This window comes from Phasianus colchicus, chromosome 7 (genome assembly GCF_987193195.1).
Source record: "Phasianus colchicus chromosome 7, bPhaCol1.hap1.1, whole genome shotgun sequence".
Lineage (NCBI taxonomy): Eukaryota > Metazoa > Chordata > Aves > Galliformes > Phasianidae > Phasianus > Phasianus colchicus.
The window spans coordinates 17324160-17350340 of record NC_143442.1 but is presented as its reverse complement, the minus strand read 5'-3'; the positions used below and the strand labels follow the sequence as shown (position 1 = coordinate 17350340).

Genomic DNA, 26181 nt, shown 5'->3' with positions numbered 1-26181 from the left:
TGGTTCAGAAATTTTGTAAATCTTAATACATATCCTGTCAGTAAAAAAAAACTTGAATGTAGTTTTTCTATTTGACCATCCACAGTCAGAAGATATTTCTGCAGCAAAAGGTAGAGAAAGTCTAAGTACTACAAAGCCTAAGTGCACATGTAGTTAAAACTGACTGCCTAAAGCCAGGTTTAAGTACTGTGTCCTCAATTTGTGGCAGTAATTTCTAAGGATGTTTTTATAGTCTATTATCTTTGTACCATTAACAATATTATGCATATTTTATCACTTCTTTTTTGACATAACTAGGTCTCCATCAAGATGTACAGTGAAGTGAAGGTGTCTGAAAACAAACATCTCACTAATTGTTAGGCAGTATATAAAAGCTAAAACATTGCTTTTACTATTGTTAGTCTTGTATTATATAAGGAGGTTAAACTAGATTTCCCTTCTGGCTTTAGGATCACAACAGGAAGCCAAAATTGTAAGGCCATTTCCTTCTGAAAGCAACACTATTCTTAAATTTCATCCTAAACCACTTTTTTTCCCCACTTAGAACTGGCAGAAAAGCATGTGAGGCAACATATGAGTTTTGTCTGAACAAGTTACAGAGTGCTTGCTGTGAGACTTCCTATTCATAATTTCACATTTTAATTAATTTCCAGCACCATCAAGGCCTGTCACTGGAGTTTCAACTCTATCATAGGCCCTTTAGACTGAACAGATAAAAATGTAAGCTTAGAAAAAGGAAAAAATATAAAAATCCAATAATGACCAACACCACCCAATAACCCTTCAAAATGGAGATGTAAGGGAGAAACGTAACAAACCAGGAAACATCCTTGTAAGAGATATTTTAAATTCCTCCATGCCTTGTAAACACTATCTGGCATCTTAGGAAGGATCAGACTTAGAAACTGGATTATGCTAGGTCAGCATCTTTAATAATGAGCCAAGTTCTGGCACCAAGGATGAACTACTCACAAGGTCCTTCTTTGCCTTCATCTAGCCCATGGCATGGAGAACTCTATATAGTTGAATGTAAAGAACAGAGTCAGCAGAGTAAGAATAAAAGACACAAATTGTCTACATTGATTCCTCGCCTGTTAGCTATTTATAGCAGTTAAGTGATTTGATCAATACTGCGGCATGCATTTTGCACATGTATCTAGCTGGGTGATCTTCACTACCCACTCAGAATATTTATAGCTATGTACGTACTAGATGTGTTGCAGTACTTCATTAAATGGATTTAACACCTCTAAAATGCTGTATGTACAAAAGCTGCTGTCATTTTAAACGAAGTGCAATTCTCAGAAAGAGTTATTCAAAACAAAGTTTTCAATAAAGTATTTTTAGAATTTAGCATGCTAGACATTTCTTTTGTAGGTTATGCTCATCTTCAGTAAAATATTTTCCTATGTTATTAAATGTTATTTAAATGTGATGCTGTGGAAAGTATTAAAACACCCAAACAGATAGGAATGGAAATTCGAGTGAAGTATCTTACAATTTGAGAAGAAGGGAAAGAGCATTTTTTTTAATGTACGCAAATACATACAAATAACCTACAAGTATTACAGACAGGTAAAACAACATTATGAATAACACTGCTCATGTATAAATACCTACTGAGATCATTTTTTAGTCTGTCTCATTTGTGAGGAAACAGACAGGATCATTACACCTAAAATTAGACTTACTATATCAGTTATGCTTTAATTCTTGACTGCGACATCCTTTCAGCCTGCCCCTACACTGCACTCTTGTGAGCTAGCATGGTAATGCAGTAGTTCAAGATGACTTTTCAGTAGTATGTTTTCTTCCATATAGAGATGCACAATGGGAAAGGAGTGACAGTAGCTACACTCATGGGAAAGAACCCCTTGGCCTTCATCTGCTGCTCTAGGAGGATGCAACAAGAATGCTGGATTTAACAGAATTGCAACTGTTTTCTTCTGAACAGCTGCTGTAAGTCACGATGAGTAAACACTAAGTATATAAAACTGACAAGAGACAAATAAGTCAGTCTGGCTTTTAATATCATTTAATGGTTCAGTAATAATAATTATTGGGCAATTATAAAAAATAATTTTGATTTTTTAAAACAGAAGTAATCTACTATAACTGATTTATTTCCACCCCTTGGCTGCAACAGGAATCAAGACATGCAGCTCCTTCATAGCAAGGTGCGTTTCTTGGTTTTAAGAAGATCTAAGTCTATCCTGTCTGCAGTGACTCTGACCACATCAGCACACTTCTGAACCAAGTCAGGTAAACTGTACTAGAAACATGCTGGCCATCAGCTGGATCATACAAATATTTCTCATTTTATTATCAGTAAGCAGGAAGCATCTGGAAATTCAAAGCCCACCACTGTTAAATTTCTAAGGTTAAAATTTATTTACAGGATTGTCCTTCTCACACAAATCATGTTATCCCAATCCCTTTTACTGCCTCCCACTCAGCTGCACCTCCACCCACCCTACTTCAAGGCTGTACAGCTTGTGCAAGGTAATTGCTGCATATAGTAAAATGATTCTACCTTCTGTTCCCTAACAGCATTTTTTCCCCCCACTTTGTATCATTAATAATTAGTCACAGTGCATTCTCTAAACTCCTAAAATGAAGTATCAGTGATAGTTTTATATCCTTAGCAATCCCACATAATAACTAGAATTGTATTTTCCTCAGCTGTATCATCACATTCCTACTCCTGCTTGCAAACACTCTTGCTATTGTTAAATAATATCAACAATAGGCTTCATGCCATTTAATATTCAAAACATGTCTTTGCTCCCCCAGAAATATTAGTTCAAGTTACCACAACCTTTCAGCCTGGAAGTAGATCCCTACCAGTTACTACTAAGCCAGATACCTATTAACACTAGTTTAATACACAGACATCTCCTGAAGTATACACTTATGTAAATCTGATGTTGCCTTTAATACTGCCTCTTTATATGTTATAGAGGGGGTAAGAAAAAATATTTACGACTAATAAATCAGTTACATTTGCTATCAAATTTTATATTACTATTAAAAAGTCAGGTGCAGGATATGCAAGTATTTGAAAAAATAGTGTATCTAGTTTTAGTTAAATGCTTGTATTCACATATCTCCACATGATAATGGAAGGTGCATTGCAAGATCACCTTTTGTCATACTGAACAAAAACTGAATTCAGGCAAAGCCAACTGATCTTTCAGCGTAGACCCAACCTGGATACACCCTTCATACACTATTGTTCATAAATACAAATACTACTTTTCTGAAAGAGTGGTCAAGCACTGGAATGGGCTGCCCAGGGAGGTGGTGGAGTTGCCAACCCTGGAGGTGTTCAAGGAGCAGTTGGATTTTGTGTTGAGGGACATGGTTTAGTGAGTACTATTGGTGATAGGTGGATGGTTGGACTGGATGATCTTGAAGGTCTTTTCCAACCTTGGCAATTCTGTTTGTTTACCCTTTCCTAATAGAGAGAACCACTTTCAGAAATGAGGAAAGTCATTGGGCTAGACAATACTGAGCAAAAACTCTATAAGCAAATTCTCTACACAGTATGAGTATGTCTACCATTCATATCTCATGCCTTCTTTCTGGAAGTTTTCTTGCTGTTTTGGGGTTTTCTTTGTTTGTTGTTTCTAGACAATATTAACAGTGAACTGCTTACAATTCTATATTCATTTAAAATTAACCATACTTCTACAGTACTATACAGAAAGCAAAAAATCCAGAACTCTCAACCACCACATCAAACAACAACAAAAAAACACTTAAGACAACTAAAACCTCAGCAGACATGAGAAGATTTTCTTCATGCACTACTACAGCAACACCTTGTTCCATGCATAGACATAGCTGGTATGACCTGCTTCCTTTTACATATATATAATGGAATTCACAAAACAGTCACTCATGACAAAATAAGACAGTTTCCTCCACATCTGGCCCTTCTTTCACCATTCTTCCACCAGAGCCTCACTTTCCTAGAGCCTTTTAGAAGATAGTCAGACCCACCACATCTTGCCATTACAAATAGTTCAACTCAAAAGCAAGGAGAAATTATTCAAATTTGGGATAAAGGAGGTAAGAACTACTGGGATCACTATTGTTCTCCCCAGATATGAAGACAACCAGAAAAAAAAAAATCTATCACCCACTTTTCCAAGCATATTATTAACTTGCACAAGGAGCTATTCTGATCTAGTACAAGGTAACCTGTTCCTTTAATATGATACAACATTTCCTTTTACCTTGATATGGAAAATGTTTATTTATCAAATGCATACCCATCAGTACAAGCTCGCAGTTCCTTCAGAGGAAGGCAGGCAGAAATGGGGTAGCAGTTAAGGCAGTGTTTCTTGTGGATGAGAGGGTAAAAACGCAGGCTTCTAAAGGGATGATTATTGCAGCAGTATTGGACTAAAGCATGCAGAAAGTTTCTTAATGATTAAACCAGAGCACCTGCACATACTTTCAAAATATATTTTAAATGATAGAGGGGACAAATTAAGTGATGCAAGCTGCCTCTACTTTTATCAAAAAGACATTCTCACGTAAAGCACATATCTTTCATTCCAAGCTCTTAAATCGCCTCTGTTAAGAACTTCCCTACAGAAAGCACGTTTCAGATTTCAAGGGAGATACTAATACCTTCACCCGAATTCATCTAAGGACCACAGTTAGGTTGGAAATATGTCATGGATATATGTGCACATGTGAATTATATATATTTATGTGTGCACATACACAATTATCAACATTCACCCCCCCAAAAATTGCTACTTGAGTGTTAAAGAAGTCTCTTTCCACTTATCTGTACTGAAAATAGAAAAGATTGGGTTTTTTTTTTAGGAAATAGTTCAATTGTATGCAGCTATCCTTTCCTTCAGTTAGCTCTTATTACCAACAGAGATGATTCTTAGTCTTTCCCAGTGACACTGTATTTATCACTATTCCGGGCATTAATCCAAGTCTAAAGATAGGAATTAAAATTATAGGCTCTTCCTACATAGCTTTCCTTTTTAGCAACTTCATGCAGGCTCCACATTAACAAGTTGAACTTCTCCCATTTCTTCCTACACAAGTCACTCCAAACAGATCAAAATTGAAATAAATTCAGCTGCCTGATGTAAGTGAATTTATTCTTTAATTTTCTACTTAAAATAACTTCATCTGGACTTGAAAGAGATAAAGTCTAACAGGTTGTTGTTGTTTTCCTGTAGTAATTTCTATAGTATCCATGACTCTAGTATCCAAGGAAAAAAGTAATGGGACTTTCTATAAGATGAAAAGTACCATTTTTGTCATTTTAGGAGTATGAAATTCATATACAAAGGAAAATGTACTGCATGTTCAAAGTCATACAGAAGGATTATGTTAAAATGAGATTGTATTTTCAGAAAGGTGTTTCTATCTTGTTCCCAATTTTTTAAATGTTTTGGAAAACACTGCTAAGCATTTTTATGCATGAGGTTAATTAAATGGAATACTAAATACAATTTTTTTTTTTTTTTATCTTATTCATCACACCACCCCTGAAGGCAAAGAGACCCACTTGTGGGTTGGGATTGATTCTGTCAAATATTAACAAATTAATGTGAGAAATATTAAATATTAACCACCACATAAAATTTAATTCATTCCTAGTCTGAATTAATTGACAGTAGGTTATTTTGAAGCAGGAGACAACACTAAGGGCTCACTGATGCCCCCTGTAATCTATGTAGAGATATTTGTAAGGCACTACTAACGGAAAAGTCTCCATATTCCAACATACAGAGCCTATGCATAGTGGTAGGAATACGTTTGACTAACTACTGCTCTATCAGATTTTTGGATTATATAGAATAGATTCTTTAGAAGACTTTAATATTTCACTGAAGTTACAATTGACAACACAAATTTGGAAACTTGTCTAAAGAAGAAAGTAAGATCAAAATCTAACAATTCCTTTTTCTTCTCTTTATTTATAACAGAAAGAATAAAAAAATCATTTGCATGCAGCTCTTCGATCTCACTCTAAAATAAGAGATGTCACCAAAAACTTTTGGGTTGCCTTTCACAACAAAGTACACTCACTGAATGTTAAAATAAGCAATCAAATATGATTACAAATTGAATCATGATTGGAAGCATTTAGTCACCTAGCCAACATATAATGTTATGAGTGGCAAATCAGAAAATACTTCTGAAAGAAAGATCTGAAAGGCTGCAAACACTATCAGAAGAGAAACTAATTTTCAGAGAAGTCATTAGCAAAACATTTGACAAGCCCAATTGCCTCCTACTTATTTTTGTCCTCCCATTTTAAAATCATTACTTCCCACAATCCATTTCTACTTTTCTCCTTCTTTCCCTTGCTAGTCATTTTGCAAAAAAAAAAAAAAAAAACAAAACACACACACAACAAAACTGACTGCTCTCCTGCTCCATCTTAAAACACATCCATCTTTTCACTGATTAAAGTCCTCCAAATCTGCATTACTGCAGAACCTAACAGGGGACCTTATGGGTACAAAAAATTCCATCAGATGTACAAGCAACAACAAGAAGCATAGTAAGATACATGATTACATCTTTCTGATGTATATAACTGGTGAACTCTCATGCTATACTCATAAAATATCACAGAGCATTTAAGATTATACTGTTACATTCATTGTGGTCAAAGTTTCAACATTCATATTCTGTCCATAAGACAGACTTTAAAATAATAACAAAGAAAAACTTATGGGGAGTTAATATTTCCAAAGTACAGCAAACAAAATGTTTAGTAACTCAGTAATCATCAGCTATAATCTATGTTGCAATTGTAATGTTTTACAGTGTAGATACTCACATGGTTTGACATAAACACCAGCCTTCTTCATCAGATTTGTACCACCTTATCTCCTTACTCTGCACAAAAACAAAGAGAAACATGAGATTGCAGATGATTAAGATTCAAAACTGGACAAAGAGCTGTAAGGTACACCAAGTTACTAAGCCTTATGAACATTTTATGTCAAGTTACGTTAGTCATTACTGAGAAAAAACTGGAACAGAATCACTATATTTTATATTTTCTATCTTAGATAAATTCTCATGAGGGTATCACAAAAACCCACAGATTCTGAGTTCAAGGGCTGTTTTCAGCATTTATTTACAATTGTCATAGTGCTTATAAAAAAAAAAAACACATACACCTCTTCCTCTAGGGCCTGTATAAGTGGTAACTGAAGTAAAAGACATCCCTGACAAATTTCAGCACATACCAGATATCATACAAGCCTATTGAAGATCGCCAGCACTTCGCAGTACCCAACTAAAAGAAGTCAAATATTGCCCCCTGGTGCCTGAAGGATAAAGCACGTCGTTACTAACTGCTGACATTTTGATATCAGAGGTTTTGCTTCTCAGCAATAGTCTTTCAAAGAGAATTTGCAGACGCCTAGCAAATAGCAATAACACAATTTCAAGGCCCAAGAAAAAGCTGTGCTCTTAAATCCCTGCTGCATGAGCTTATTATGACACAGCTCAGAAAGGAGTTCAATGAGTATATTACTATAGTACAATATTACTATGTACTCCATCTGGACTGTCACAAGTCCATGGGACCAGATGGCCTACACCCTCAGGTGCTGAGGGAGCTGGCAGGGGTGACTGCCAAGCCACTCTCAGCCATCCATCAGCGCTCCTGGTTAACTGGAGAGGTCCCAGAGGATTGGAGCTTGCTGATGTGACTCCTATCTTCAAGAAGGGCCATAAGGAGGATCCAGGGAACTATAGGCCTGTCAGCTTGACCTCAGTACCAGGGAAAGTAATGGAGCAAGTCATCTTGGGTGAGATCGCATGGCATGTGTGTGGTATCCAGGTGATCAGGCCCAGCCAGCACAGGTTCATGAAAGGCAAGTTGTGCTTGACCAACCTCATCTCCTTCTACAACTGGGCAACCAGACTGGTAGATGAGGGAAAGGCTGTTGATGTAGTCTACCTAGACTTCAGCAAAGCCTTTGACACGGTCTCACAGGCTTCTGCTTGGGAAACTGGCTGCCCATGGCCTGGACAGGTACACGCTCCTTTGGGTAAGAAACTGGCTAGAGGGCCGTGCTCAACGGGTGGTGGTTAATGGAGTTAAGTCCAGCTGGCAACCTGTTTCAAGTGGTGTCCCCCAGGGGTCGGTACTGGGGCCTATCTTGTTTAATATCTTTACTGATGACCTAGACAAGGGGATTGAGTGTGCCCTCAGTAAGTTTGCAGATGACACCAAGTGGGAGGTGGTGTTGATCTGCCTGAGGATAGGGAGGCCCTTCAGAGGGATCTAGATAAGCTGGATCACTGGGCTGAGGTTCAACAAGGCCAAGTGCCAGGTCCTGCACTTTGGCCACAACAATCCCATGCATGTAGCGCTATAGGCCTGGGGACAAGTGGCTGGATGATTGTGAAAAGGAAAGGGACCTGGGGGTGTTGGTTGACACTCAGCTGAACATGAGCTGACAGTGTGCCCAGGTGGCCAAGAGGGCCAATGGTATTCTGGCCTGCATTAGGAATGCTGTGGCCAGCAGGAGCAGGGAGGTGATCATCCCCCTGTACTCAGCACTGGTGAGGCCACACCTCGAGTACTGTGTTCAGTTCTGGGCCCCCTCACTACAAGAAAGACATTGAGGCCCTGGAGCATGTCCAGAAAAGGGCAACTAAACTGGCGAGGGGTTTGGAGCACAAGTCTCATGAGGAGAGGCTGAGGGAGCTGGGATTGTTTAGTCTGGAGAAGAGGAGGCTCAGGGGAGACTGCATTGCACTCTACAACTTCCTAAAGGGAGGTTGTGGTGAAGAAGGGTTTGGCCTCTTCTCCCAAGCAACAAACAGGACCTGGGGAAATGGCCACAAGTTGTACCAGACAAGGTTTAGGTTGGACTTAAGGAAGAACTACTTCTCTCAGAAAGTGGTCAGGCACTGGAATGGCCTGCCAAGGGAGGTGGTGGAGTCGCCATCCCTGGCAGTGTTCAAGAGGCGTCTGGACAAGGAGCTACGAGATCTGGTTTAGTAGCTTGTGGTAGCAGTGGTAATGTGAAGATTGTTGGACTAGATGATCTAATAGGTCATTTTCAACTTCGTAATTCTATGATTGTATATTACAATGAGTATATTACTTATTTCTGCAAAGAAGAATTAAAAACATTAGCAAATATTAGTATTGTGCATTAAAAATGCAATATCAATGTATATCAATAAAAAAATAACTCTGTATTCAATTTACGTAAGTAGATGGATTATACATAGTTTAGCAAAAGTTTCTTATCTAGAAGAAAAATACCAGGTAAGCTTCAGTTTCCCAAAAGAGGCCATAGTTTGTCATATTGAAGGCACTAGTATTTAAGTGTACATAAAGTATATATCACCCTATATTAAATAGGTAGTGAACTGAATATATATTTCAGAAAACACAAGAGAATCCCTGAAAAGCAAATAATTCATGTCATCACTTTGTGTTTGTTCTGTAGATACTGAAGGATTAGAGCACAGGAAGGTAGGGCCAAAGCAGCAGGAGCTAGTAACAAATTAATGCAGTGACACCGATTTCAATACTTTGAAAATAAAAGCCAATAAATATCACTCAAAACAACAGATTTTACTTCTATACAGGATCTGCTAAAACACTGCAGAAATACAATAATAAAAGCTGTAGTACTACACTTCATGAGATTAGTGAACCGCTAACATCCAGCAGAATACCAACACTTGCATAACATGAACTTCCACTAGCTCAGAAAGGGAACTGAGCAATTAAGCTAACTAACTGGTAGCCATAATACAGTTGTACTCAGCATAAATCAGCTGTGCACATAGCAAAGAAACTTAACACATTTAACAAAAACACAAAAATGCATGCTAGCAAAACATATCCTTGCCTTCTACTCTTCTGAAAACTGAATGCCTCTAGGCTGGCTGGGGGCTGGCATGCTTTCAGTTACTCACACCTTACTTTTCTCCCTCCAGGTCTCCCACTTGTCATAGTTATGACAATATTCTTACATCTAAAATAATACAGTAGTGTTGTTTTTATGTCCATAATCCTATAGTCAGGATTTGAAGTTTAATGTACACTAGAACAGCTCTCTAGCTTTCTTTCAATTAAAATAATTGCATGGCTGGCAGTGTAAAGTAGCATAAATCAAAAGTACATTCATTAAATGCTTATCCTTGGTTATTTAACAGATAAGTAACTGAAATAAAAAGCCTGAAGAGCACAGAGTTCAGCATCTCATGGCAACACCTATTGATCCATTATTTCACAACCAGTAACCAACCTATGATATACATTGCATATTACAATTCCTTTAAACATCACCAGAACAGCAATCTCTAACACCTAAGAACAAAACACCTCCAACATTAAGAAGTTGTGGTAATATAAGAGCATGTGAAGAAAAATGGGTTTAAACAGAAACATCTGCAAAATCCTGAATGAGGGGAAGACAACAAATACTAAAAGCCAGAGACTCCAAGGGAGAACAAAGATAAAAACTGCCTACTTAATAACCCAAGGCTGTAGTCAAGTACCCATATGTCTTTATTTAGCCTGCACTGAAGGGGCCTACTAGCATGATTTACACCAGGTGTTTGCTGTTTAGGCTAGTCAAACAGGCTAGAAGACAGCTTACAACTGCAAGACAAGGAGGTTGCATTCCCTAGTATATCTTGACTGTCCTCACAGGGGTGTCAATTAAGAGGGACAGTTTTCATTCCATTGTGCTTAAACACATTACAACACCTCACTTATCAGCAGTCTTTTTTAAAAGTAGTCCATAGCAACTTGCAGTAGCATGCTATCAGGTATCTTACAGCTAAATTAATTCAGTATTGAGAACAGCAGGTCTTCTCACTATGTTTGCCTCATAGAGAACAATGCTACTAAGTAGTAAAAGATTACTGACCTTTTCAGGAAAGATTAATGAATTTGACATTAAGGTGTCATGTGATTATATCACCCTTACAAAAGAGGCTCTTTTACTTCTGATTTAGTCATTCATTTAAACCAAGAGATAACAGCCAATGAACTCTTTCATGTTTCTCAATTCATATCACATGGCCTTTCTTTTTCTATGCCAGCTTTGAAAACATAAAAGATGAGAAAAAACTTAGATACAGATGACCTGGAACACATCCTTGGAGTGCACCAACAACAGTACTAAGTTCACTGTTTATTAAAGTCTGTTTGCTTTGATACATTTAGTGCTTATGAATGATCATTCTTATTGGCATTCAGCAATTTAGCAGTAGCATTATCAAACAACAGCTATAACAGTGCAGGCTGCTCCACAGAACTCTGCCAACACAGCTCAAAGGCATTGTATCCTATTATTTACTACAGTTTCTACTATTCTGCTCAATGAAGATGACAGGCCTATTGGGTATGTAGTTTCCTGCATCATTTCCTAGAGTTCTGAAGTTACCTTGGCCATTTTTCTATCACTTTGTCCCTGTTAAGCAAAAGCTTAGCACTTGCTGTTCCTGGGATACAAATTAACTCAGAATTTCAAGATGAATACATCTGATTATCTTAAATCATTATTGCTGATCCTTTCCATTCACTCTATGATAATTCAGACAGAGGCACAGTCTCTGCATCATCTTCTGTATGGGAAGAGTCCTGCTCAGAAAGACTTCCAGAAATACTCTCCACTAAAAAAAAAAAACAAACCAAAAATCCCTTTCTTATCATGATTGCTGTTTCCCTCTCCGACCCCTCCATATTTATAAGGTTTTATTACACTCTACCTTCAAACAGCTCATTCCTTCTTTTTTCCAGAACTCTAAAGAAAATTGAAAAAACCCACCATTGCTACTGAATCACAGGGACTTTCTTTGCACTTGAGGCCTCTCAAGTTTTCTCTGCTGACTCAACATCACCTGACTGGTCACACCACAACACATGTCGGATTGCAACTTGTCACGGAGTTGATTACAGACTTCTTTTTGAAGGAGCTGAAGCTCATGTGCTTAAGCTACATAACAAATGTATCAATCATATATGCTCTTCATGTGCACTTTGCTCTTCATATTAAGTCACATGCATCATAGATCTTTAAGGACAAAGTTACTGAGACGCAGCATCCTGGCTCCTTTAACCATTGCAAACCTAGCAAAATACTGACAAATATAAGAGCTAAGACACGTAAAGCAATTTACCACGCTTTGTTTTCTTCTGCCATTTACTGCATATTTCATAGTGTGTTTTTTTGTTTGTTTTTTTTTTGCTTTAATAATTTAATCTTGTTTAAAAATTTCACGTTCAAGTTCCATGGATCTCTCCCTCCAGACATTGGAGAAAGCTCTCAATGTTGTTTTGGAGCTGCATGGACCTTAAGTTTGGCCTACAGCAGTTCTTCATGAAATTAATGGCTGTCTGCAATCACTTTTTGTTGTCACTAGTTTATGGTTTTGCTTAAGACACACTTTTCTTTGTGTGCATTTTCCTATATGTTTGCAACGTACCTCTCAGTGAGAGCTCTCAGCTGAAGATAACTGAGGTAACTAAGGATTCCAAACATCGGCACGGGAATTTTAACCTCTTTCCAAGCAGCTCAATCTAACCGAGAGAAAAAAACAACGACTGCAGTAACGGCTCCGCATACGCGCACGGCCCCGGTGCAGGCGGGCGCTGTAGTGCAAGAGCAGCCGGCTGCGCGCGGAAAGGCGGGAGGCGGCCGGCTGCCGTGCCTCCGCCCGTCGGACAGGAGCCCGCGCCGCCCACATGGAGGCTGCTCCGGGAGGAGCGCGTGAGCTGCCCCGCGCTTCTCTGCTTCCTCCTCTGGGATCCGCGGGGGTTCGGATGCGCGAGGGGAGCGGCACGCGGCCATGGAGCGCGGCGGGACCGAGCAGCCACCGGCCGGGGCTCCGCAGGTGAGATCGGCGGCGCTCAGCGGCTTTTCACAGGGGGCTGCGGAGCTCGAGGGGCGTTGCTTTTTGCTGCGGACTGGGCTCTCGTCGGGCTTTGCGGGGCTGGCAGCAGCCGTAGCTTTTGATATCTGAGTTTCTCTTTAACTCAGTGAAAAAGAATTGAGCTGTAGGTACCCAGCAGAATAAGAAAAAAGTAAACTGGTGGGCCTATATATATATATATGGAAATAGGTTATATTTCTATATAACCAAATATACATAACTTAGGGAAATCGTGACTGCTTGGCACAGCCCAAGTTGGCTCTCACTTAGATGCTAGAACAGGTACTTTGGGTCCTGGTGGGTCTATCGTAACCAATGTATGCTAGGATTGTCCCATTAGGACAAGAAGGGGCTCAGACCTTACTGACCTCTACAACTCTCTGAAAGGAGGTTGTGGCAAGGTGTCATCCCATACAACAGCAGTAGCATGAAAGGAGAACCTTAAGTTACACCAAGGAAAAAATTATTCTTTGGAAGAGTTGTAATGCTCTGGCACAGGCTGCCTAGGAAGATGGTGGAGTCACTGTCCCTGGAGATGTTCTGGAACCACAGAGATGTGGTACTGAGGGATGCAGTTAGTGGCACAGCGTAGATAGGTTAGATGAGATGGTCTTAGTGATCTTTTTCACCTTTAACAATTCCATGATTCTTTGATTCTATCAGTATGACTGTGGGCAAGCCCAGCTGTGTAGAGGTACACAACTGGTCTCACAGTTCCTGAGAGCTACTCCAAGAGCCTATTGTTATGAGTTAGTTTTAAGGGCTACAAAGCTTTTGAGCTGTACAGAAAGCACTGTGTTCTTGTTCTAGTAATTACTCAAAACAGGGAAGTAGGCTGTGTTAGTTTAATAGAATTCTTTATGAGCTATGCTGTACATAGAAGTTATTAAAGTTCAAGGAATACTCCTGCTGCATGTATCAGTGATGAAATAACATAGACTACTCATAATTCTAGAACAAACTCTACAGAGGAAGAATCCTACCTTTTATAATTTTTATAATGCTGTAAACATAATAGAAAGTTTAGCAATAACAAGGTGGCATAATCCTATACTACAACAAATGTGAACAAGCCCAAATGCAGCAGCCACAGACACAAAAACAAAAGAGGAAAATCTGCTTACCTTCAGGAGGCCTCAAGCTGGTAGGGATCTCTAGCAAGGTACCCTTACCTTCACTACCAACTCTTAAATGAGGACTGGGAAGGCGTGGAGCCTGCTGCCCCTTCCGGTTGCTGAGGAGCATTGAATGCACCTGGGTTGACCCTGCCTTCCCACCAGGTGCTCAATCACTGTTTCAGGAAGTGACTTAGTATTTCTACCACACCTGTAAAACTGGGTGTGATATGGAGAGAATAAGTAGGAAACAATTGTTGTTTTCTCTGTAGTGATGCAGGTTTGTTGGACAAATCATCAGGAATATTTAATGGCAGATTTGCCAAAAAAGAAGCATTCCTATTTTTTCATGCAATGCATAATTAAGATATGGAACTTTTTGCCACAGGACATTGTAGAGGCTAGAAAATATGCAGAGCTTCTTAAAAGGGCACATTCAAGGAATAATTGCGTAAGCAAGTTAGCACAACAAGAATAAGCTAAGGTGTACCAAGGTATGCAAGATGTTGAAAATTAGGACGAGGTAATCTTCCAATGAACCTCCCATTGGCTATTGCTAGAAATGAGGTACCAGACAATGCTGGCCTTTAATCTGAGACAGCATTACTATTATAATGTTAGTACTGCTTAAGGGTTAAAGTATTCAATTAAATAAGTAGCTGTTGAGTTTGTACTAGAAGCTATACATGTTAAATAGGTTCTTGCATCCATGAAATAATGGTTTTATTTTCATGGTAAGCGTACAATGTTTTACTTTTGTAGAAAAATCAAAAGGCATTTTCTTTGTTAAATGCATGTTCCTTTTTTAATCACATGATTTCTTTTAAAATACTGGCATTATAAAGAGCAAAGCTAAAATGTTCTTTGGCAATAAAGTGTTGATCTAGGTAGAGGACTACTACATGCTCATGCAGAGATGCTTTTTGAAGGTAATTACTTCAGTTGCTGGAGCTGCTACAAACATGCGCCTTAAATTTTGCTTTATACCAGGCCTTCCCTCGGAAACCTTCTGGGGCTACCCAATTCTATGGTGTCACTTACTTTTCATGATGAACTACTGAAAGACACAGAAATATTGAAAATACCAGAGAAAACTTTGAATTAGAACATCATAATGTGTTGACATGCTTCACAAGTAACTTTGGAAATTGATTTAATTCCCCTGATTCAGGGGGCTATTTTTACTGAGCTGTAAGATTAATAGAAGTATTTTCCAAAATACTTGATTAGTATTTTTGCTTTTTGAACATGACTATAAAGCTCCTTAACAGCCTAACTCCGAGTTTATATAGATTTTTGTTCCTCTACTTATATTTTTTCAGAGAAAAATTAATTATAGAAGATTATGGCTTGGGATTATGAAGGAATTAGATGCTTTGCACCCCTTTGATTTCTCACTGGAAAAAATAAATGTAATTATCAAAATACCTCTACAAATCTGTGTCAATGAAAGTAATTCTTTTTTTTTTTTTTTTAGTTTGAATCAACCTTTTAAAATATATGTAAAACCTCTGCTATCACCTATTTTTAATCTTGTTGTTGTCTTCCTGAAACAGATAGAAATAGATGACCATACGGCCCTGGTTAGTAAGCCCAGGAATAAAGGAGGAAATGGTGATCTGGCATCAGCTGGGTTTAACATTATCAATTCCATCATAGGATCAGGTATTATAGGTAGGTGTACTTTTCACTATCATATGTTCAGCCTTGTTTATGCACACATGACTATCCAATGTTGAGAAAAGTGCTGTCCTCTTATTTTTTGCTGTTTTTGCTGAAGGATTTTTTTTCTACTTTTAGTCTCTTATTATATGAAAATCCAATTTTGTCAGCTGAGATCAGGTCTGAATAAATACCCTACAGCCTTTTTTTCTGTAATGACCAGAAAGTACTGGTTAGACAGGTGCTTACTTTTCACACAGAGGTGGCCTTTTGTCTTAGCCTTTTCTGAAGTTATTAATTCTTTCTGGCCCAATTTGGGAGACTGAAAGCAGTTTATTTTTTAATCCAAGTATTTCTTTATTTTGGTCATCATAAATAAATATTTGTAAAAGTTCTTCTGTAATCTCTTGGTTTTTTTTTTTATAGGACTGCCCTATTCAATGAAAGAAGCTGGTTTTCCTTTAGGAGTACTGCTTCTGTTTGGGGTTGCCTATATCACAGGTACTGTAAAAAGCAGTTTGTGTTATAAAGTGAAAATTTGTTTTGCAAAGTTTAGATGATTTTGAACATCACGTTAGCTTAAACAATTGTGTTTATGACTTAGTAAAAATGGGGAATTATTTTCACCTCACTAATCTCCAGAGCTGATTAGTAAAAGTAGAGAATTACTCTGTACAACATATAAAGCTGCTTTTTGTGTACCTTTTATTTGGTGAAGCCTAATTTCTTAGACTAGGTCAAGATGACATTTGAAAGAATAGATCTTATTTGTGTGTTATAATCACCTATTTTAGTCTACTGTTTTTACTCTAATTTAGACAATGATCATTGAGTGAGTTATATATCACTCAAGTGTACTGCGGAATTAAAACCTTCCAGAGTAACTATGATTTTGAACATTTTGATTATGATCCATTAAAAAAAATAAATAAATCATGGATTTACCTTCAAAAAGAAGTCACCTTTATAGAGGATAATAAACACTGATGCTGAAAGAAGCTGTTACTATTGCAGCACAGATTACAAGCTAAGTGAAAGCCAGAGAAAGAATAAACGAGGTCTAGCCCTATTTGTCAAGATATCTATCCAAGGTAGTAAATTCCTTGGTATAACTAATCCGGACTGAAAAATTACATGGTACTCAAACAAATACTAAAGCATAGCATGCAAGAACAGCACATTCATACTGTTTTTCATAAAAGGATGAGGTTCTGTCTTGGAGCATTCCACCTATGACATAAGCTCTCTGTCAAAGCACATTGCTTCTTCATACAAGAGTGGCTCAGTCTCTGGTTTTCAAGATAAACTATTTGACACAGGCATTTGATCATGTTTCACTCTGAATATAGTACCTGAATATAATTACATGTTTCATCTAGTTAGTAATCCTTTCCCTTGTTTATTGAATCTTACATATTTGGTTCTTTCCCTTTAGCCATATTGGTTACCTACAAAAATGAGATTTCTGCTCTCTTACTGTGGCTTCCCTTACCATTCTCCTCCCCAGCCTTCTAATGCTGCTGTTTTTCATTTTTACAGATTTTTTTTTAAGGAGTGAGAAAGTAGTAACTAACTGCTAGTTGTTAGCATTTTGTTAATTAATTGCTAGTCTTTAACAATAATTTTATATTTTAACAGATTATTCTATTATATTACTGATCAAAGGAGGAAATCTCTCCAGTACCAACACCTATCAAGAGCTGGTCAGAAAAACATATGGTTTTTTAGGTTATCTAATTCTTTCAACTCTTCAGTTTTTATATCCATTTATCGGTAAGATGACATAAAATATAAATATCTGAGGTTTATAAATAGTAAGGTTTTTTTTCACATTATCTTATTCTTTTACTTGATAAATTTCAAGAACTCTAAAAAGTATACTATATGCACCTATTTTCATAATAAATAAACAATTGTAGAATGCTGAAGAATGACTGAGGAAGAATTCACTGAATCTGAGAACCAGAATAATAAAAACGAATTGAAGTGTGATAACACAAAAATTCACACGCTTAAAAATCAACAACAGAAGTAGCTATGAGAATAGCAAAGAGGAGGCTTCTAGAATAACAGTGCAGCGCACATAGGACTGCACAAGGTAGTGATTTGAGGTACTAAGAGACTGAATTTGGTGACTGAAGAGTCCCAGAGCTAAATTCGTCCTTTAGGAATAATTATTCTGAAAACATTTTAGTAGCTGAGATATTGAAGGGAGTCAGGTTGGAGTTACTGCGGGCAACAATGTTGCACGTACCTATTAATTATTTTATCAAGGTTCGTCCCTTAAACTGAAATAGTGAATTAAATCTGAAAATACTGATCCATTATGGTTGACTTAAGAGTGTAATTACTACATCACAGAAAATATGGGAAATAATTTTAAGACCTCAGTCCTCACCATGAAAATAGTTACAAAACGTGCTTGAATTTATTTACATACATAGTGTTAATAAGTTATCAGTTCACAACAGTGAGTGTTTACGTGTTAGTTAAGATTGTTATCCACATTAGTATATGTTCATATGTGTGTGTGTGTATGCACACACACTTTCTGTGCAGGATGCATTACAATCACAGTTCTTATTCATGAGAGAAAGTAATGGAAATCCATATTAGTTATCTTCATCGTTTCTTTGGGCTGAAATATTTCACAAACTTCTGACATGAACTAGGAAACCCTGTTCATTTGTTTACAGGACTGATTTATTATGTTAATACAAAAACATTACTAAAGTAAAACAGAAGCTTGAATAGAAACTGACAAAGAATTGAAGTTGGAAATGCAGGAAGCAATTTTAAAGCCTTTTTTTTTTTTTTATCTCCCATCTGTATTAAGTTTATATGATAATAGCAAAGTGGTCTTGCTTATCAGATTAGATTCTTTCTAGGTTGTACCTGCTTGAAATAAAGAAAGGCAATTGTTAGCTTTTTTTTTTTTTTTTTTTTTTTGTCTTTTTTGTCTTCAGCCTGAATCTTAAAAGTTAGTGTTAACTAGAATTTGTACAGGGGGGATTGTGGCACGCCACCATGAACACCACACAATACATCTATTTAATGGTTTATCTAATAGTCTATATTTGATTTGTACTAACCATTTTTTAAATTTTCTTTAAGCTATGATTAGTTACAACATAATAACTGGAGACACTTTAACTAAAGTGTTCTTGAGAATTCCTGGAGGTAAGATGCATTTTATAATCTTTTTCCATTTTGAAATTTTTAGGTAGGAATGTAGCATACTTATTTAGGGCTGTGGCAAACTGAAGTAGAAATCTATCTGTTACTTTGTGTCTGAATTATTCTTAAATGTCAATCAAGTTATGAACTTGAAGCCTGTTTGTACAAGTATTATTTTTTTAAAAATTACAAAATTGCAAATCCTAATCCTTGGTTGTCATTGGACTTGGTGTTAGTGGAAAGGCCACAATATTTAATAAAATATTAAGCAAATATTCTTCCACACTGATATTATAACAAGATCATATTTTGTCATATTTTTTTTATATTTGCTGTGATAAATATATAAATACTAATACTGCATTTAGTGAATAATTCTGGATTACTTGCATACAGTATAATGGATTTAATGTACATTTAAGCATGCCTATATGGTTGGTCATAAACTGCACATGTAACTGCAGATGGTCTACTTGGATAGTGTATGAGAACTGTTAAGTCATGATCTGATCCACTGATTGAATGCCTGGGGAAAAGACCCGGTCAGCCTTGGGAGCACAAGTGAAGGCAATTCATGTGTGTGACCAGAAGGGGTGGAGCCTGGCTGCACCTCTCAGACTTCATTTAAGGGCTGACTGCCACTGGGGAAGGATCTGTTTCTGGAGATCCCTCCTTGGTGAAGCTTTCCTCTGCAAACCTGGAATCTTCTGATATGAGTGAGCGCTCTTCTTCCCCTTCCTTACAGCACCTTTCTATCATGTTGGTCCTTCTGTCATCACACCTCTGTTGTAATGTCTTTCCATTGTATTCATCTATCCAATTACTACAGGTAGTGTAAAAACATTTTGAGGTCTTAATTCACACGCTTTTTTATCCTTCTGCGATTGTAAGTTTTCAGAGCGGAATCGATGGAGTAATTTGTAGGCACTTATCTCTTTCAGCAAAAAACCAACTAAGTTCAGGTATATTTCACTGGTAAATTAAAAGAGCACATATGCAGTGAAGTGCAAATTAGTGTTTGTATGAACTGTTTGATTTCCTTAGAAAGACTATAATTTAAAGTAGGTAAAGCCAGGAAGGTGTGGGATATGGTTTTAACTGTTATGTTTTGTTCAGCTTGATAAGGACAGTGAATATCTAGTGATTCATATGCAGTGGGATGTTTTCTAATGGAAGGAATACGCATCTTTTCACCTGGCTGGTAGAAGGCTTATCTAGGAAGAAGGGAAAAGGCATTATTATCTCCCAAAGGATCAGGGAACTGTACATCTGAACTGTACATTTCTCTTGTCAATTGCTACTCAATTTCCAGTCAAAATTGTGTAGCAAGCAGGTTCAAAATTGTGGTTTGCGGCAATCTGATTAAACCCGAGATGTTTCATGTTGAGTTGGTGTTGTCTTGGGGACAAAAAAATTAAAACAAAACAAAACCACAGCACCAGTTGTGGGGGGAAAAAAAAACTCATTGCAAGGGTTGTTACACCATTTTTTTTTTGCCCTTATGTGGTAATCTCTGTTTTTCAAGTGGCGAGCAGGTGACTAAGAAAGATTCTCGTATGAACCTTCCTCCCAAATGAACTTATTTTACAGTCATTTTTTGAGAATTTGCTCCTCTTCTGCAGCACAACAATCAATCTCAGTACTGTCAAAAACAATCCTGAGCAGTAAATCCAGAAAGAAATGTTAGTTTTACTTGCAGTCTGCCAACATTGATCCAGTTATGATGGAAGGGATTAGTAGTAATCTCTACGTACAGATGCCACAGTTTCAGAGTTTGATACGTGCATAGCTGCAGTGGAAATGCTTAGTCATAGCTTGAAACAGTGATTGAGCACCTGGTGGGAAGATAGAGCCAACCCAGGGCAGCTCAGGTGCATGCAATGCCTCTGAGTGACTGGAAAGGGTGGAGCCAGGATCCACCCCTTCCCAGCCCTCATTTAAGGGCTGGTATTGGAGATAAGGGCGTCTCTTGCTGGATGCTTTTGTGTACCTGAGGCCTTCTGAAGGTAAGCAGCTCTTTTTCCTTCATTTCTGTATCCATGGCTGCTGTATTTGGTCTTGTTCTCATTTGCTGTAGGCAAGGACTTTGCCACCCTGCTGTTATCATCCGATTATAGCGTTACACTTGCATATAGGGTGAACTGTTAGTTAAATTTGCAGAAATATTCTGATTGTGCATGTGCTCTGTGTGGCATCCCTGTTAATACTTAGACTTTATTTCACTGTTATTCATCTTGAAACGTGGTTAGCATCGAAGTTTATAGTTGTTAGACTTCTGAGCGCAAGTAATCTATTTTTCATGTCAGTCTCTTAGAGAAGTAACTTACTTGCTTCTTTGTTTCAGTTGGATCAGAAAATGTGCTTATTGATCGTCGCTTCATAATTCTTGTTACCACTATCATCTTTACCTTGCCTTTATCTTTGTATCGTGACATAGCGAAATTGGGAAAGGTAAACTTCTATATATGCCATTAGAAAATAACTACCAGTCATGCATAACTCAAGGTATTTGAATTGAATTGCATCCAACTAGATGCAACAAATTAAGTATTTTTGAAGTTCAGACCATCTTTTGTCCCAGGAAGTATAAACAAAACTTTGGTCTCTATGTGAATGGCTAGTTTTTCCTATCTGCTGTTAGTAGATGTGGATTTTTTTTTTTTAGGGCAGTATGTGTTGCAATCAGATTTTGAAATACTGAGCACCACTGATGACAAATATTTAAATGGAAAGTCTATCTTACTGTTAAACAAATAATCACAATTTGTTGCTTATCTAAGAAGAATAACAAATGAGAAGATGATGATGGTGTAGGACAAGCTACATGATTATAAATATGTGATATTTAGAAATGTAGCTGGTTAATAAGTCTTTCAAAAAATTGCACTGCTTAGAAGAGAGCTTTTCAGCAGTTTACTGACTGAATTTGTGTTTTATAGGTATCTCTTGTTTCTCTGCTTTTAACTGTTGTCATTCTGGTTATTGTGATGGTGAGGACAATAACGCTTGGCCCACAGGTGTAAGTATTCTTACCCTTGCTAGAAAGTGAATTTTTGAGATATATAATCAGTTGCATCGTTCTTATTTTGTGATTGTTTTGGTAAGAACATATATTTAAAGAAGTCAATTTCTACTGATAGTAATAAAAAATGAACTACTAAAATTTGAATCCATTTTTTCTTCCTTCCATTGCATATATGCAAAGTTACGAAGTCTCAAAAAAAAAAAACCCAACACAGATGAATTGGAAAATGTAGATGAGCCCTGCAATAGCAGCTAGTTCTTCCGTGTGAGATTGCTTGTCACTAGAGAATTTGTCTATTTGTCCATTACTGTCAGATGGCCAATATCAGTAATCTAAAACAGATAGCATCTTAGCAGTATTTTTCTTTTTTGTTAATGATTTCATAATAAAAATTGAATACAAATAAGGAAAATAAGTGAACAATACAATAACAAAACTTTCTGTCTTTTTAGAAAGCATATGACCAGGCAAAACTGTTTTCCAGCATTTGTGCTCTGAAAGTAGTATTTAATGTTGGATATTGGAATGTTCTACACAAGCACACACATAATTGTGTGCTGTGGCACTATTTCTATAATTATAGTGTAAAAAAGTGTTATTAATCTAGTAACTTTCATTATTGGCCTAGATGGTCTCATTTATCCCTTGTTCCTTATCCTTTGAATGTGAAGATACGGTAATAAAGATGACCAACAGTTTATTGGAGTAGATTCATAAAGTGTTTTTAATGTTTCTGGAAGGAGTGGATTCTTCCACTGTGATTATTTAAACATTGACACACAAATATATCAGAGCAGTCAGACAAACGCACAAGAACTAATTGTAGGAAACTTGTGTTTTAATGCTGGCAAGAGAAGGCTCTGGGGAGACCTCATTGTGGCATTCTAATATTTGAAGGGAGTATATAAACAGGAGGAGTTGCAACTGTTTACACAGGTTGATAGTAATAGGACAAGGAGAAATGGTTTTAAACTAAGGCAGGGAGGTTTAGGGTTAGGTATTAGGAGGAAGTTTTTCACTCAGAGGTTAGTGACATACTGGAACAGGTTGCCCAAGGAGGTTGTGGATGCCCCATCATTGGAGGCATTCAAAGCCAGGCTGGGTGTGGCTCTGGGCAGCCTGGTCTAGTGGTTGACAACACTGCTCATAGGGTTGAAACTAGATGATCATTGTGGTCCTTTTCAATCCAAGCCATTCTGTGATTCTAAGATAACTAATAGTTTATAAAGTTAGCATCATCCACAGAAATGAAGAACTTGAAATAGCATGGGATTTCTGCCTGTGTTCTTCCCCTTGCCCTCATTTTTTCCTTAAGTGACTTGTTTTTCTTACTGTGTTAAAAGTGTATTTGGAAGGCAAATCTCAAAATTCCCTGTTGAAAAAGGAAGTTTATGTATAGGAGCTACTCCTGACTTTGTTGCTATGGTAACATTTCTCAACAATGGTGGTGCATCAAAATATATGAAAACATGGCTTTATTGTCTCTTAAAATAAGTTGTGTTGCTTTTTAAGTAGTTTTTGAAATCTTACCACTTAATTCTTTTGTGACTTTTCTTTTTGTCTTCATGCTTGTTTTCCTATTATGCTACTTATTTTCATAAGTTCATCTAACATTGTTGATAAACTGTTAGTCACTTTTTTACCTCATAATCATTCCATCAATGTCTTTTACAGTTTACTTCATATATACTTGAATTATTAAAGACCTATTCTAATATTTTGTTAGCAGTTTGCGCTCTCATTTTTATAGTGAGAATAAAGAACATATTTTGCACATTTTAATGTGTCCAATCTTGTATTTCAGCAGGTGAAACAAGTAAGTAATGCATTTACTTGAGTCCTTCTTAATAAAAGAGAAGTCTGAGATTTTTTTAAAAATATGGTTGTGATACCACCTAAGTTTGTCATACAGGAAAATAACTTGTCCAACTATAGCAAGTCTTGATGAAGCCAAGAAAGAATACTTAATCTCTGCTGTTGTAACAGGACAGAATTGACTGTAGATCTGTTACTGCTGACAGGTATTGTTCAACTTATTCTTGACAACTCCATGATATTCCAGTCCTGTTCTTAACTAGCCTTCCCTTAGGAAGTTCTCCAAACTGTGTTTCTCCTACAACATTTCATGTTCATTGCCTCTCAGCCTAACCATGCTGTATATGGAGAGCAAACTATTCCTTCCTTTCCTAACGCTCAAATTCCTATAGTAAGCTGTAACTTGTTTCACTTGGTAATTCTTTCTATAAATTCAACACAGTTCCAGTACTGTCTTTTTTTCTTATACCTGTTCAAAATTGCTACCTTAAGTTCTCTGTAAATAGAAGTGAGACTATGGTGCCTCTGCTACAGTGTTTAATATATCTTACATCCAAAATGTTTCGAGTCCCCTTTGAGCTGTGTTTTTTGGGGATTGTGATGCTCCTGTCTGTGTGGTTTGATGTTTTCTGTTTTGCAAAATGACTTGAGGTGAATATGCCTTGAGTTGGCAATCTAGTCTAAATATCAAACTCTTCTCTGTGTAACTATGAGCTGGCAGTTTTTCTTTTTTTTTTTTTTTTTACTCTGTTCATGAAGTTTGTTGTAGAATTATTGTTTGCAATGATTTCATGTGGTTTGGAACTGTAGGCTGAAAACAGCACTTATGTGGCTTTGAAATGTTGCATTTTGTTTTATATTTTAGTTGCTCTGGGAGCGGACAGAGTCGTTTGGGAACATGAGTTTTCATTTCTTGTTACTTATTATGGGGCGGAGAAGACGTAGACGTATTTCTGTTGAGGGATTACTTGATTTAATTTATTTCCTCTTATGACAAATATGAAGCTGAGGTATTTTTCTACATTTGGTTAGTATCGGGTATTTTCTTATTGCTGCCTGAAGGACATAATGTTCCTGCAAATAAAATCCGCTGCTCTTATTCTCGGTAGTTTAAGATGTTGGATAAAAAAATGCATTTAGATGACCTATTCTTTGCTCTATTTCCACCTGATGCAGCTAGGAAACTATCTGCTGTAATCAAAGCCAGTGGATTAGAGTTATCTCACTGCTTTCAGATTACCTTAATACTGCAAATATACAGCAATACTTTAAGTATCTTATAAAGGTGAATCGCTTTAATTTGATCTTCTTTTGGGAAGAATGTCATGATGCCAGTATCTGTGTTATACAAAAATATACAGGAAAAAAAAACTTGAAGAGCATCTGCTACTCATAAATAGGATGTGAGAATTACTCAACTGGCAGCTGATCACAGTAACTGCTCAGAAAAATAATTTGAAAGTAGAAAGTTGGTTCTTTATATTGAAGCCAACAGTAAATGAAGATAAACTTTATTGTGGTGAAATTCAAAACACTAAGACTCAAACTTGTATTTACAGACCTGTTCTTCATTAAGGAAAAATGGAGATTAAAGTAGCTCTAAGTAGGGCTGATGTATTGCTTTACCTTGCCTGTGTTGTTTAACAATCGCAGTTACATTGTCTATCAAGTGTTACTGCTGCATTGTAACTTCTATATACTATAGATAGTACAGCTTTCACTAAATGCAATTAGCATCACAAATATTAACTTTTTGTTTCATCTGTGTTCTGCTTCTCTAGCATGAGGAAAAAAACCTTTATCAGGCATAGCTTATGTTTTTATACACCAAAAGTAGAGAAATAACCTGGTTTACTTTTTATTATTTGTGGATGTTCACAGCTACTGCTGTTCTTGTGAGAGCAGAAGATGAAATCTTTCAGTTCCAATAACAGTGAAGTAGATTAGGCTGGATCAGAGCAATGGTCCTTGTCAAAACAAAGCAGAAGTCTTTAGAAGTAGCAGCAGGATTGAGAGTCGAGCAGGTAAAGTGTTACCTGGTATTCTGATATACTATGTCAGCCTGTGTATGCATCTACCTACATATTCACATAAATTTATGTATGCTTTCCTTAGTCTGTATGTGGCTAGTGCGCTTGTTTCTAGACCATGATACTCACTTCTGGATCTTTTTTATCATGTATTTCTCAAGTCTTTGTGAAATCATTTGTTTTTCACCTAAAAGCATGTATTAGATGAAATTCAGTTATGCAAATATATCATATGAAGTTTAATTGGGGATCTGGAAATAGCGAGTATTAATGTGTTTCTTTCACTTTTTAGTTTATGTAGCACACCAGTGTGAGGTCTGTCTATTCCCAAGGTTTGAGAATGTCTTTGAAAATATGTGGAGGATTATGTAACTTACAGTAAGAAACGCTGAGCTGTGTACTGTTGCATGTGTCATCTGTAACAATGTGCTTGTTATGACGTGGC

The 26181-nt window shown here is 37.0% G+C and overlaps 2 protein-coding genes across 17 annotated transcripts in view; one reads left to right on the top strand and one right to left on the bottom strand.

Moving 5' to 3' along the window:
• The window catches only part of LOC116232906 (sodium channel protein type 2 subunit alpha), a 189772-nt gene extending 177218 nt beyond the window's left edge, over positions 1-12554 (bottom strand). For all 6 annotated transcript variants that reach the window (XM_090143890.1, XM_090143884.1, XM_090143885.1 and 3 more), the window contains exons 1-2: positions 12466-12554; positions 6830-6888 (exon numbers count right to left, since the gene is read on the bottom strand). The gene's annotated coding sequence lies outside the window, so the exon portion shown is untranslated. The remainder of the gene's footprint in view (positions 1-6829; positions 6889-12465) is intronic.
• Positions 12555-12732: 178 nt separating this feature from the next.
• SLC38A11 (solute carrier family 38 member 11) overlaps positions 12733-26181 on the top strand; it is a 34897-nt gene continuing 21448 nt past the window's right edge. For 8 of the 11 annotated variants that reach the window (XR_016468230.1, XR_016468229.1, XR_016468227.1 and 5 more), the window contains exons 1-7: positions 12733-12873; positions 15584-15701; positions 16116-16190; positions 17328-17462; positions 18804-18869; positions 21211-21317; positions 21806-21885. Coding sequence is in view for 5 of the 11 variants with exons in the window: in XM_031599538.2 (XP_031455398.1) it covers positions 12829-12873; positions 15584-15701; positions 16116-16190; positions 17328-17462; positions 18804-18869; positions 21211-21317; positions 21806-21885 (626 nt within the window). In the remaining 6 variants the exon portion in view is untranslated. Of the gene's footprint in view, positions 12874-14359; positions 14551-14903; positions 14957-15583; positions 15702-16115; positions 16191-17327; positions 17463-18803; positions 18870-21210; positions 21318-21805; positions 21886-26181 lie in introns of those variants that run through there. The other 3 variants (XR_016468228.1, XR_016468232.1, XR_016468231.1) reach the window with 3 other exon arrangements.